The 14,768-nt window shown below is 41.1% G+C and overlaps 2 protein-coding genes across 2 annotated transcripts; one reads left to right on the top strand and one right to left on the bottom strand.

Annotated features, from left to right (window-relative positions):
- Window positions 1-1,873: 1,873 nt before the first annotated feature.
- On the bottom strand, window positions 1,874-6,584 carry rab38c (RAB38c, member of RAS oncogene family). Its single transcript, XM_030437985.1, has 4 exons — window positions 5,957-6,584; window positions 5,172-5,302; window positions 3,592-3,729; window positions 1,874-2,846 (listed from the first exon to the last, which is right to left on the bottom strand). Exons 1-4 carry the CDS (start codon window positions 6,147-6,149, stop codon window positions 2,679-2,681), a joined length of 630 nt encoding a protein of 209 aa, XP_030293845.1. The 5' UTR covers window positions 6,150-6,584; the 3' UTR covers window positions 1,874-2,678.
- A 765-nt stretch (window positions 6,585-7,349) lies between these two features.
- Window positions 7,350-13,438, top strand: LOC115594154 (ras-related protein Rab-39B-like). The gene is made up of 4 exons (XM_030437984.1): window positions 7,350-7,713; window positions 9,758-9,990; window positions 10,471-10,741; window positions 11,065-13,438. The coding sequence occupies exons 2-4, from the start codon at window positions 9,776-9,778 to the stop codon at window positions 11,218-11,220; spliced, it is 642 nt and encodes a 213-aa protein (XP_030293844.1). The 5' UTR covers window positions 7,350-7,713; window positions 9,758-9,775; the 3' UTR covers window positions 11,221-13,438.
- Window positions 13,439-14,768: the final 1,330 nt, after the last annotated feature.

The raw sequence follows: 14,768 nt of genomic DNA, 5'->3' as shown, positions 1-14,768 counted from the left end.
TACAGCAGATGCTTAATGTGAGAACACGGAATTTCAAATAAGACTCGAGGCCGATTCAACAAAGAGCAGCGCGGAACGTGTTTCCACTGGTGAGAAATTGATTTTAGGCTCGTGGAAAACCTCGCACCAACAGGAGACGGTTCGACAGCTGCATCGGCTGTTTTTACCTTTTGAGGATGAATGGTTGTCGTTTCTGGAGTGAAACCACACAAACATACAGAATATAATGAACTGAATGAATTAATGCTTCATTTAGAAAGAGATTCTGGTCACCGTGGTGGAAACACAGATGTCGTAAAGCGTTAAACGCTTTACGACATCTGTGTTTCCACCACGGTGACCAGAATCTCTTTCTAAATGAAGCACTCGTGTCCAATTTCATCGGCTTTATTTCATCATTGACTCGCTCGTTTACCTCCACGACGTTAACGTTTATTTCTCACTGCGCCGGCTTCTTGTGTGTTTTTCTGGGGGGAGATTTTCCGGCCCGTCAGTCCAAATATCCGGCGTGAAAGAAAAGCGTCTTCGCTGTAAGCAGGCGATTACGAACCCACGAGACAGATCCTTCAGATGCTGCCTGTTAACGTTACACGAGGGGATTAATTTTACATCGTATTAGGAAATAAATACGGCGGTATCCTCAGCAGACGGGACGTAAGAGCTTTATTTTGTAGTGACAGATGAGAAGGTTCGCTGTCCTGTAGCTGTTAACAATCATCAAGTCGTTCAACAGGATTTATTTCCTGCTTGGAACCTTTAAACGTAGTTACCAAACACGGCGACACGCTGTACGACTCAGAGGAAGATAACAACAATGATTTGACCGTGAAAACTGATGCTGAAGATCGTCGAGAGAAAACAGGAAGCACGTGTCAGGAATTCAGTAGTTTGATGTTGCACAGGGAAAATAAGAATAAAAAATCTCGTAGGAATAATTTGACATTTTGTGAAATATTCTCAGAGAGGTGAGAAGTTTGATATCGGTGTTCAACAGAGTGTTTTTTAAATTTGTGTTATTTATGTGCGTTAAACAAACCAGAAATCAGCTGTTAGCCTGAGAAAACTGGAGATGTAGAGTTGCTGCCAGACTGAGCTAGGCTAGCTGTTTCCCCCTGTTTTCTGTCTCTATGCTAAGCTAAGCTAACGGCTGCTGGCTTTAACCTTATTTTCAACTTTTCAGAGCCAAAAAAATGATTTGTCATTAATTTGGAGCAGAATAAGAGTATCTGTTCTCCTTAAACACATTATTATGATTGTGAATCAGTTGTTTTAAAATGTCAGTCGGGTCCAAAATGATGACGGTAGGTTCCAGCTTCTAACGCGGCCTGGAGCTGATAGTGTAACGCTGTTGGGTTCGTGTCGTATCCGTGCTTCATCTGCGATCAACACTCTAAAAACTAAAAAATGTCTGAGATCTACAGTTTGCCGTGTTGCAGTGTTAGCAACGTTAACGTTACAGCGTCGTTCCTCAGGCTTCGAGACTCCTGAGCTCGTCCTCGACACTCCAACACGAGGACTTAACCTTCATTTCATTAATCTACCTTGTACCCTGTTAGCTAGCGTTAGCAATATTAACGTTTGTTTGCTAGGGTTAGCTTTGTTAGCCAACGTTTTCTACGTTTCTTACGTTAGCAAAGTGAGCTAGTGTACAAATTGGCAGAGACTTGAGGCGGCAGATGATGGGAGGGAGATGGAAATGTTGTCAGTAACATCTTTAGCTCTTTGACAGAAAGCTAACGAAAGTTATCCTTATTCTGTATTAAACATTAGACAGATGTGAGCAGAACATAATCCTCTGACTGAAGCAACAGAAACTGTGGTTAAAAAAAAAAAAAAACATAACCATATATATTAAACAAATACAAACAGGACATGAAGGCTTGATGTTTTTATGTGTCAGTTCAGTTAAATGTCAAAGGCACAACGTCAGATATGTTCAAAGTGTACATATTAGTTACTGTACGTTTATAATGATGATGGAATAAAAAGTATTCAGTTTAAAGACTTTTTAAAACCTCTAAAGAAAACTTAATACTGTACAAGTTCCATGGCCAATAACTGAAAAACAAATGACACAGATCACCTTCATCTTCTGAATATTAATATTATATTATTAACAATTTTCAAAAACTAATCTTTTACGTGTCAGACATCATGTTGCTGTGTTTCCGTCTGTCTGTCGAGCCGATCTGAAGCAAATGAAGATGTTGAAATAATTAAAAATAATAAAATGTAAGTCCAGTATTTGGTCCGTATCAAATAAACGAGGCTACACAAAGTTCACTTCTGTCAGAAGTCGGCTGATATAGTTTCAATACAGTGAAGAAACAGAGAAGAAGAAGTGGAGCGACACCAACGCTGCCAATAAACCTGAAGAAGAAGAAACACATCCGACACCGCGGACGTCTGAACGTACAGAAAGATACTGACAGTGGAAACAGCGTCTTCTTCTTCTTCTTCTTCTTCTTCTTCTTCTTCTTCTTCTTCTTCTTCTTCTTCTTCTTCTTCTTCTTCTTCTCCTCTCTGATGCACTGACGAAGACACGGCGGCTTCGGTAACACAAAAGTTGATTTATTGTTTTGATTTATTTCTCATACAAACGGTCCCTGAGCAGAACTTGTCTCCGAGGCCGCGACGCTCTCAGCCGTTCACTTCCTGGTCGTTTGGCGGGTCAGGAGTCACCACTTCACACATGATGAGCAGCTGAGATTATCTTTTTGTGTCTTTGTGTTTGTGTAACCGGACAGAACCAGGCTGCTCGGGTCCCTCTCGATCATCGGGCTCTCCTCGTTGTTCAGGATGTGCTCGACCAGGCAGCGCACCGCCTCCTCGATGTTTGTGTTTTCCTGAGGGAGCAATAAAAGAAGACGCCTGTGAAGAAACCAGGTACCACACGTGTCAACTATATGTACCGTATCGTCGCAACTGGACTTCTTCAGTTCTGAAACAAGTCCGGTTGCCTACGATCTGACCTGGATGACTCAGAACCTTCATCAACATGTAGGTCAATCCACCAGTTTACAGTTTACGTAGCTAACAGTCAAATCAGACGTCAAGCAGCACCGAACCGTTCAGTCCAACGTCTTTATTTACACAACTTTTCTTTTCTAGGTAGAAGACTCGGCAAATAAAGAAGTCTGATTTGGATTTAAATGTCTATAACGAATGAGAACCCAGGACCGTACACGCTGTTAGAAGCTCTGTAGTCTCGGCCCGGTTCTGTCCGGCTCTTCTGTCTCTGACTTGCAGCCCGGTGTGTAATTCACTGGACGAGACGAACCGACATAACTCACACCAGACTGCAGACATTCCTCTGTCTTTCTCCTGACAGCGCAGCAAATCTTGTTTTCTAACGTTTGGTGTGTTTGCACGGTCGTTTCCTGGATCCTTCTCTCTCACCACGAGCTTCTGTTCTGATGACGCTGCGTTTATTTCAACACGTCAAACACGTAGTCGACCTGTTATGATGTGATTTATCCTCTAATCCTCTGAGCTTTGATATTCCTGAGCGATATCTGCAGAGAAATCAACTGTGTTTGGACTGATGAGTGAAGAAGTTGATTTGGTTTGTTCAGAACTCCTCTTTTTTACCTTCGCTGAGGTCTCGAACCAGCCGACGAAGCCGTTCTCCCTGCAGAACGAGTCCAGTTTTGGCTGCTGGGAAGCCAGCTGGTCCGACTTGTTGGCCAAGAGTACAGCTGGAACCGGCCTCCCGTGGTTCAGGGTCACCTGAGGAGAGAGGAACAGTAGATGACGATGACACGACTGTGACATCACCTGACTCGCTTTTTAGGCTATTCAAAGTGAAACTGTACGAGTATATCAAGTTATATTCAGCTACAGAACCGTCTGAGGATCCGGGTCAGAACTGATCTACAGAGAGTCGTTGATAGTAAGACGACACAGCGTCTCGTCCGGTCACATCGGAGTCAGCTGGCGGGTTCTCCCCCGCAAACGTTCCCTAAAGGTTCCCTGACAGTTACATTCTTTGCAGACTTTAAAGAATGGAACCTGTAGAGAATGTTCCCTGAAGGTTCTCTGAGGGTTATTTTAGTAAAACCTTTAACAAAACATCTCAGGATCGTTCCCAGAAGGTTATATGTTTTTAGAAACCTTTAAAGAACGTTTTAGGGTTGTTCTCTAGATATTGACTTTTGGAGAACCTTTAGAAAACGTTTTCTAAAGGTTCTCTGGGGGTTATTTTTTTGAAACCTTTAACGAACATCTCAGGATCGTTCCCTAAAGGTTCCCAGAAGGTTATTCGTGAAAAAACTTTACATAAACTTAAGGAAATTCCCGAGATGTTTCGTTAAAGGTTTCACAAAAATAACCCCCAGAGAACCTTTAGGGAACATTCTCTACAGGTTCCATAAACATTCTTTAAAGTCTGCAAAAAATATAACTCCCGGGGAACCTTTAGGGTAGGGTAGGCTTTAGGGTATTTTTTGCAGGCTTAAAGAATGTTCTTTTAAAAAATCATTGAAGGAACCTTTAGAGAATGTTCCCTAAAGGTTCTCTGGGGGTTATTTTTTTGTGAAACGTGTAACAGACATCTTGGGATCATTCCCTAAAGGTTCCCAGAAGGTTATTCTTAAAAAACCTTTACGTAAACTTAAGGGAACGTTCTCTAAATGTTCCCTGAGAGTTATATTTTTTGCAGACTTTAAAGAATGTTTAAGGAAACCGTAGAGAATGTTCCCTGAAGGTTCTCTGGGGGTCATTTTAGTGAAACCTTTAACAAAACATCTCGGGAACGTTCCCAGAAGGTTATATGTTTTTAGAAACCTTTAAAGAACGTTTTAGGGTTGTTCTTTAGATATTGACTTTTGGAGGGTTATTTTTTGTGAAACCTTTAACGGACATCTTGGGATCATTTTAGGTTTTGTTCTTTACATTTTAACCTTAAAAAATGTTTGGAAAACATTTAGAGAATGTTCCCTGAAGGTTCTCTGGGGGTTATTTTTGTGAAACCTTTAACAAACATCTCAGGATCGTTCCCTAAAGGTTCCCAGTAGGTTATAAGTCAAAAAACTTTACAAAAACTTCAGGGAATGTTCAGTGAAGTTACTGTTGAAAAACCTTTACAGAACCTTTACAGAACCTTTACAGAACCTTTACAGAACAACCCTAGGGTTCAGGTTAGAGGTCCTCGTTCACTGTTGACCTCTGACCTTTGAGTCCAGGTCGTCCTTCCACTTCAGCACGGCGTCGAACGTCGAGGCCCTCGTCACGTCGAACACCATCAGCGCTCCCACCGCCTCCCGGTAATACACCCGGGTCATGTTCCCATAGCGCTCCTGTCCTGGGACGCATCAACAGCCATCCGACACACACACACACACACACACACACACACACACACACACACACACACACAGTCTGTGAAATCAAATCAGTGATGAATCTTGGGAGTGTGTGTTTGTGTGAGCATGCATGTGTCTGTGTGTGCTGGTTCTACGCTGGCCTCCATCATGTGACTGATATTATGAGCATGGGATCACTTGAGTCACAGCCAGGCACAAGATCCACATTCCTCAACCAGGCTTCAGATGACAGGGAGGGACCGGGCCGACACGCCGTCCCGTCGGGTCAAAGTGAAAAACAAGCCCATCCTGACAGGAGCCGACTGGACTGGAAGCTGCCTGATAAAGATCTTTAAGAACCGGAAGAGAACAAGACTTTTGGGACTCATCTGTTGTTTTGTTTTTCATCTGTGTAGCCACTTTTTCTACATGTACGTTGTATTTCACATCTTACTTTCCTAAAGCTGGTTACTTTAAATGTTTCAGCTCTAAACCCTCCAGACTCGCAGCTGAAGGAGGAGAAACAAAAGGTTTTTGTTCCCAAAGAGAAGACAGAATAAATCCTGGTCCTAATCTGCAGCAGAGCTCGTTAACGATCAACCGACTGGGCGTGTGAACCTGTCGGTACCGTCGGGTCGTGATGTTCTACAGACCTGCTATGTCCCACAGCTGGAGCCGGACCACAGTGTCATCGTCCCACTGCAGCACCTTCAGGGCGAAGTCCACCCCGATGGTGGCCCGGTAGTGCTGGGAGAAGATCTGGTGGACGTACCGCTTGATGATGGACGTCTTCCCGACTCCCAAGTCCCCGATGACCAGAACTTTGAACAGGAGCTCCTGCTGCATGGCTGCAGCTCTGCACAGATGTGGAAACTCCTCAGAAGACTTGTGGAAACTGAATGAAGGAGCGCAGGAACCTCAACAGAACTGTGACAAGTCATGAAAGATGGTCTCAGCAGGAGGTCGGTCTGTTGTTCTGATCCGGTCTCATCTGGATCTGTCAGAGCTGGATCTGGATCTGTGGTCGCTGCCCGTCTCATCACACATGACAGCCCGAGTCCGTTTACTTCACGGCCGACTGTCAGAGACTACGCTGCTCTGGTGGTGTGTTCAACGCCCCTCGTAAAAATTGGCTTTGGAATTTGTCACGCATTTTTCTACACAGGCTTGAATAAACACCACAGTGTGTCTTTTCTCTGTGAGAGGTCGCAGTCCTCCGTTAGAAATGCTCCCGAGTGAAGATATGGCAGAGTTACCAGCAAATTTAGGTAGATCAAACTGCACGTGTAAATATTGTATATTTTATCTATATATCTTTTTGGGGGTTTTTTTTTTTTTTTTGAATATAAATTAAAGTAATATTAAATCTTGAAAAAATCACTTGTTCTGACTGCTTCATAAATGTATTTATTTTGTATTTTATGTCCATTATTTATATAAAATGCAATCCTTAATACATTTTAGAAAAATTACTTTCTTTGACTACTTGTATGTATTTTTTATATTTATTTTGTATCTTTTTATTTTCGTTTTTTATATATAATTAAACATATATTTAAATAGTTAAAAAAAAAACACTTGATAAACTTAAAAAACACTTTTCGAGTGGTTGATAAATGTAATATTTCTTTTCATTTAGTATTTTCTTTATATATATTTCACTTTTATGTAAATATATTTTCATTACATAAACACACACACACACACACACATATATATATATGTGTGTGTGTGTGTGTGTGTGTGTGTGTGTGTTTGTATATATATATATATATATATATATATATATATACTGTGTATATAATTAAATTAATAATACGTTCCATCTATCTATCTTATCTTTTCATTATTTTGTATATACATTTATTAACTTATTACATTTGGAATAAACATCACCTGATTGCTAATGTAACATCATAGTGCTACATTATTTCTTTGATAATAAAAATAAGGGTCCAAAAAAAGATTCTAACTAACAGAAGTTCTGCTCACCTCGTAAATATCTCCGACGGTCTTTGAAGGCAGCACGAGGCGGGTGCTGCTGCGCAGCTACGTGCGCAGTAACGGTTCTGGTGCTGATGAGGGGAGGAGGAGGAGGAGGAGATGCTGCTGTTGTCCTGCTGCCATTTCCTGCTCGGATCCTCGCGGACACATCAACACCTGCTCACCTCCGCTCGGCTCGGCTCGGTTCGGCTCGGTACCGCCTGACCGTCCGTTCGTCCTCAGGCTGCTCTGAGCTGTAAACAAGGCTCAGGTGTCGGTTCTGGCCCGGAGGCCCAGTTACCGTGCTGCATGTTATCGGTGCTGGTCATCTCTGTCGGCAGTGACACAAACAGCGCGGCTCCAGAGGATCAATCTCAGAGGACTTCATCATCGATATGGGGATTGATTTCTAGCTGCTGACTCTGAGGTGGGTGATTATTTACTAACCGGTTCTTGTTCTGAATGTGAACCACTGGAGTGAAGCCCAGTGGGCCGGGCCTGATGACCAGAACCGGTTCTGTGTGAGGTGTCTCCTGATGAGGCCAACATCTCCAGCAGCTTCCTGTAGCTTAGCATCAGGCCTCAGTGTGTCCCAGCAGCCTGACTGTGGTCCACATGGGCTGACTGACTACACCAGTGTTTACTGAGCAGGAGAGGAGTGGCCTGCACCTCCTCCCCCTCCTCCTCCCCTCCCCCTCCCCCTCCTCCTCCTCCTCCTCCCTGACATTAGATCACCAGCTGTACATCAGATGGAGCTGCTGAGGTGATCTGATCCTGTGAGTCTGCTCATCATGGCCTCCGCGTGGTCGACACTGTTGTAATCTTAAATTTTAGGATCTGAAGGTAGAAATGGAAACAGAGACGCACAGATGAGACACGAGCAAAACTGCTTCTGAAATAAAATTACAAAATATGTGTCTACGGAAGCCTGGAGGGGCGAGTGAAGAATGTTATTTTTCTGGTGATCTAAGTCTGATGTAGATTGTGTCTTCTGGGTTCATAAACTTTACAGCTGGTGGATCCATTTTCTTTTAAAAATGTGCAAAATAATCTGAGAAATTGTGGGGAAAAAAAACGAACTTGAGGAAAAAATATGAAATTCTGTTTATTTTTTGAATTGTTGTCACCTAGTTTGACAAAAAAAGGGTTTCAGAGAAACATTTTCAAGGATTTTTTAATGTCAGACCAGAAAAAAGCAGGAGAGGAAAAAAATGTTTTTTGCAGCTGTGAAGAAAAATGTTTTCTTAAGTTTTATAGATTTTGTTTTAAACACAAGAGAGAATGTTTGGATCAAAATAAACTGAAGAAAAAAATAATAATATTCTTTTGATTTTCCTTTTTTTTACCTGGTCTGAGACAGAAAAAAGAATTTCAGAGAAACATTTCTGTCTGATTCTTTTGTTCATGTTTGTAGACTGAGTGGAATAACATTTCTGAAGAAAAATGTTTTGTTTTTGCAAGAGACAAAAATACTTCAAAGTTCTTCCCAAAATTCCATCTGTGAAAACTGTGAAAAAAAAAAATGTTTTTAATGCTGCAAAAACTTCACATATTTTTTCACATGAAAAACAAAAACCCTCCAAAATGTTTTCATACTGAATAAATGGGGCTTGTTTTTGTTTTTAAGAATCTAAATAAAACAGAAAAACATAGTTTTCTTGGTTCTTATTCACACAGCGTCATGTTGAGGGTGACAAACACTTCTTAGCTTCTTGTTTCATCCAGTGTGTTTCTACGGAAGCCCAGAGAGACAAGTGAAGAATTATTTATTATAAGTCTGATCTAGATTGTGTTCTCCTCTGTGTTTATAACCACAGAACTGGTGGAATAAAAAAACCGGTTCTGCAGGATAATCTGTGAAAATGTGAAGAAAAAAAAAAAAACTTGAGGAAAAATATAAAAGTCTCTTGATTCTTTATTTTCCTGTTTTTTAACTGGTTTGACTCAGAGAAAAGAACTCCAGAGAAAATATTTTGTAGGATTTTTTTCCTTTTTTAATGTCAGACCGAGTAAAAGAAAATGCAGAACAAAAAAAAAGTTTTTTGAAGAAAACTTTAATCCTTACAGAAACTTTTTTCCACCAGTTCTCGAGTCATAAACACACGAGAGAAACAACGTTTTGAATCAGATTTAGAAAAAGAGGTCAGCAGAAAAAAACCATTGAAGTTCAATCTGTGAAAACTTTGAAAACATTTGACTTTCCATCAGCGTGGAGACGAGTAAATACTGACTAAATCAACATCTTTGTGTGAACTTGTCCTTTAAGAGCTTCAAAATGAATTCCAACACCACTCGCATACGAAGCTGAAACTTTAGTTTAGTTATCATCAAATGTTTAAGACCGGTTGAATGAATAAATTAACAGATTATAGCTGAAACGATTGTACACGTTTATAAAAACTCAGGAAAGCTTCGAGGATCAGCTGCTTCTCTCCGTCACATGATTGTGAACTCAGTTTCTTCTGATACAGGTTTTAATCTGCTGAGACATGGAGACGATCTGGCTTTATCAGTTCCGTCTGATCGTCATCGGAGACTCCACCGTCGGGAAGTCGTGTCTGATCCGGAGGTTCACCGAGGGACGCTTCGCCCATGTGTCGGACCCGACCGTCGGGGTGGACTTCTTCTCACGCCTGGTGGAGATCGAGCCGGGCAAAAGAATCAAACTACAGATCTGGGACACGGCGGGACAGGAGAGGTTCAGGTGACGACGCATTTAGTTATTTCTCTTTTCTTTGTCATTAAAAACGTCATCATGACCTCATCAAGGCCTCACAGATCGCTGAACATCTGGAGGGACGGCGGCCATGTTTCACATCAGCTAACGTTAGCATTTAACCACTTCCTAGCTACAGTTACAGTTTGATTACATCCAGTGCGTTTCACATCCAGCTTGAATAAATGTGTGTCGATGTTAGAGAATAAATGAACAACTTTTTGACTTTCCCACCATATTGTGTAACACAGTCGAACAGTAACATTAGCTAGGAAGTTGCTGAATGCTAATGTTAGCTGTCGTCTAACGCAAATATGTTGCTTTACCTTGAAAATATGGCACAAATTACTGTCACATTTTCACCATCCATTGTGTTTTCAGTTGCTAATCAATCAGAAAGCAGTGAAATTATGACAGATTGTTAAAGATCACACAGCTCGTCACAGTCTGTCGTGTCTTTCTGTCCAGGTCGATCACGCGGGCTTATTACCGTAACTCGGTGGGCGGGCTTCTGCTCTTCGACATCACAAACCGCCGCTCCTTCCAGAACGTCCACAACTGGCTGGAGGAGGCTCAGAGCCACGTCCAGCCGCACAGCATCATCTTCCTGCTGGTGGGACACAAGTGTGACCTGGAGGCCCAGCGCCAGGTGACCCAGCAGGAGGCCGAGAAGCTGGCCGGCGCCTTCGGGATGCGCTACGTGGAAACATCGGCGCGGGACGCCATCAACGTGGAGAAGGTGTGGATGACAGTTGTTCTTTGTAGATACGAGATCAGACGTGGTTCTGTAATGAAATCTTTGGCTCCATCTACAAAAGTCTTGACTGAAAATGTTAATCAGACTTTTGATCACATCTTTTGGTCTTTTTAAGAAGATGCTCAGTTGTCATGGAGATGATTTAGTTGCTACGTCATGACACAAGTTTGACATTTATGCCGTCACATTCGATGTAATTCCACCAAACTCATGTTCCTCTTTGTCATGTGCACTTCAGATGTGTTAAAGAGACAGCAGAGGATTTCAGATCTGTCACAATCTGATTTTTGTTTCTCACTCATCAGGCGTTCGTAGATCTGACGAGGGACATCTTCGAGCTGGTGCGGACCGGCGACATCAAGATCCAGGACGGCTGGGAGGGCGTCAAGAGCGGATTTGTTCCCAACACCGTCCATTCCTCGGAGGAGGTGGCCAAGGGCAGCCGGCAGTGCTTGTGCTGATTTACCTGACAGGTGGTGAAAAAACTTAAGCGGACTCCACCTGCAGGAGATCTCTCTGGTCTCAGAGAGTTTTCTGGGTTTGTAATAACTCCCTGCTCAGTCACACACCTCTCTCTATATAAATAAGACGTTCAGGTGCCTGTTTACGGCTCCAGACTTTAAGACACTCGATGTTCCCGACAGGTGTAGAAGCACAAGAAGCATCCCGTCACTGTTCTGTGTGCATGTGTGTGTGACTGTAATAGTCCTGCAGCTCTCAACACTTCAGCTTTACTGCACCTTTGGCCTTTTTCCTGACGTGTACAGTTATTCTCCAGTGGACAGTTTTGTCTCCTACAGCGTGGTGTGAGCCTTGTCCTTTTTCATGCATAATACTCTGAATATATTGGGACCTTTTATCCGGTGAGAGACAGGAAGAGTTTGTTACTGATTGTACTGCATTTAAACTCCAGGTGGCTCTCACATGAAGAGAGCGAGAGGAGAGACGTGAACCAAAGTTTCAGATTGTCGTGTTTGTTTGTCTGACTGCGACCTGCTGAAGAAGACTGAAGAAGAGTTTGCACTGTGAAAATGTTTCATGTTGTGTGCTGAAAGGAAAAGTTAGCGTAGCTGCTCACTGATAGATATTATAACTTCTTTTTTATGTTTTGAATCAATATGGTAAGTACCCAGATCGTGTTTATGAGACTGTGTTGGTTAATATATTTAAGCCTTTGTATGGAAACCCAAAGTCTACAATATTAAATACATTTATTTTGAATTAAACATTTAAAAAAGTTAAATTAAATGAATCAAAGAAATTATAATAAGTCAAGTCACAATATTTTTATTTTATTTATTTTATTTTAAAAGTCAATCATGTGACCCAGTTAAGCTAGCTGCTACCAGAATTAGCCACTATGGAGGCTTGTGATCTTAAATTAATAAAAAAAAAAAATGACAGTGAGCTAGCATTGTTGCTACACACAGATAGGCTGCCACTGACACTTAAAACCTCTTTGGGGTTTGAGTGTTAGCCTAACAACACTACCGAGCTAGCTGGCTAACTAGCTTGGTGCTGTTGTGAGGCCTACTCAGCATCAAAGTGAAAAAGACACTACGGTAGAATTGTGAGCTAGCTCCTGTTAGCACCATACACTCAAAAAAATGCTTTTTACAGGTTTTATCGGGGAGCTGAATTACCTAATGCTAATATTAGCTGCTGCCTGCTACCCACACCTTGCTAGTTAGCCACATAGCTAGGTATTATAGGTAGCATTTGCAGCTGTGTTGAGCTGCACACTGGATTATATTAATGACTGTCTTTATTATTAACTGAAGCAGCAGCGAGGTAGGTGATTCAGAAGCTAAGCTAAGAGGAGCTAACTGGCTAAATTTAATGGCAGTTGTTGAGCTAGCTGAAGCAGGTTGCAGTAGCTGACGTGACGTTACGTAACGTGATATTATGAAAAAGAAAAGACACATAAAATTAAACGAATAGAGGAAAAATATGATAAAGAGATAAAAACATTAACCCCTTATAAAAAGGTAAAATAACATTTCATGATACTAGAATTTGATATTGGACACTTTGGGCCTCCATACTTTTGGAGTCTGTTTGAATATGGCGCCTGCTCTCAAACACAACACGACGCCTTCAGGTCACACTCCCTTCTCACACTTATGCCTACAATCCATTTATAAATCCAATCTGTCACATATTTATAATCAATGCATGCCTCCAGCTGGACTCAAATTTTCCAAAGAAAAGAAAATGAGTTTTTTATTTTTGATAAAAATGTAAATATCCACTTCACTCAGTACCGACTCTCAGCAGAATCGATCACGTGTCTGATTTGTTTCTTATCTGTTGCGATGACAAAAATGTTTGTGAAACACAGGAAGTGAACACATGAAGATTATTTGAACCTCAGTGCAGATCGTTAGCGTTCAGATGTTTAGATAGACAGAACAGTGGAAGCGTCTCTTTGAGTGCCTTTTGGAAGAAAGAAGCCTAAACACACAAAATCATCAACAGAACTGTGTGAATATTAAGATCTGAGCTGTCAGGTGACGAGAACACGTTGGTCTCACGAAACACAACCTGTAGATAATTTAAAGAAAACAAGCCTGATGAAGCTGACTCTGTGATGTTGTTGTGACTCTGAGATTATTATAGCACAAGTGTGATTGATATAAACGCCCCGAGGCATTAATAAAGATTTGTGCAAAGACTGGAGGGATGCTGCTGTTTGTACCAGCTGACAGTAACGCCGTGTGTGACCACTAGAGGGCGACTGTAGCACGATCCTTCAACACGCCATGATTTCTGAATTTAAAGTACATTTGCTCAAGTTGTTGTATTAAAGAACATATTTGATGTTCTTGTAAAGTTCAGTTGGAGTTGCTTTTTAGACCTCAAGTGAGAGAAAATGTGACGATATTTTTCAATATGATGCTGTAGATTAAATCCAACCACATATAAAGTTGTTAAATAAATTAATATCCAATGCAATCGATCTAAAAACACAATATATGATAGTTAACAATGACCTCAGCTCACATTGAACCAGACTTATATCATAAAAACATCCGTGTCTCTCATGAGTTCACACTTTTGTATAAACTTTACTTAATAGTTATTTCACTGTTAACAATTAAATACTTTATAAACCCATTTAGTAATTGTTTACTGTAAAGCTGCAAATTATGTTAATAATAAGCATTTCAGTTCGTTAACAATGAAATAGTTACTTATTAACCCTCAGTATCCCAGGCAGTTTCTGGACGTTTTTTGCTTCTGTCACATTTTTACTCACTGTGGTCTCATTTTTCACTGCAAAGTGAAGTTCTGCACCTCTATAGATTCAGGACAACCATGGCTATAGGCTGATGTAACCCAACTATGTCTTCATACAGTGTTCCAAAATTTAAAAGCTATAAATCATTAGAAAAAAGAAAAACGGAAATTGAATTTCTGTGATTTTATCTCTTTTAAAAATTGATAAAAAATAAGGAATTAGTGTGTACACCACATTTTCAGGTATCCCCAGGCCTAAGGAACATAGGAAAAATAAGTTGTTAATAAGAATTCTTGAAGCGCGTATACTCGGTGTATGTCCGTCATTCAGGGCTTCCCGAAAGCAGTAAGAAGTGTAGAATTATTTGTTTTTTACAGACTTTAGAGTAAACAGTTTATTTTCTGCACATTTTCGAAGAAGACATGGCAATCAAAATGAGGTTGATGAAATGTCATGAAATTCTCCCGTCTTCTCCGGCCTGTTTAGGGACAAACGGTTTGTAAATGCCAGTCATTTAAAAAATAAGTGGTATTTCGAGCTCGCCGGCGGGCTTGGGATTCAGAGGGTTAATGTTTCATTAAAGGGGCACCATGTAGAAAGTTTTACTCATCATTTTATTATTGACGATATTAATGAGTTAATAATACAAACTCAGAAATAAATAAATATATTTTCTCCAAAACTAAATAAGGTCCCGGAACACTTTTTGAGCGTGAAGGACAACATGTGGCAGACCCCCCCACCTGCCGAGCCTCAGTGTGTTGAGTC

This window comes from Sparus aurata, chromosome 13, assembly GCF_900880675.1.
Source record: "Sparus aurata chromosome 13, fSpaAur1.1, whole genome shotgun sequence".
In the NCBI taxonomy this organism is placed as follows: domain Eukaryota; kingdom Metazoa; phylum Chordata; class Actinopteri; order Spariformes; family Sparidae; genus Sparus; species Sparus aurata.
Note: the sequence above shows the minus strand (reverse complement) of the source record. Positions and strands in the feature narration are given on the sequence as shown.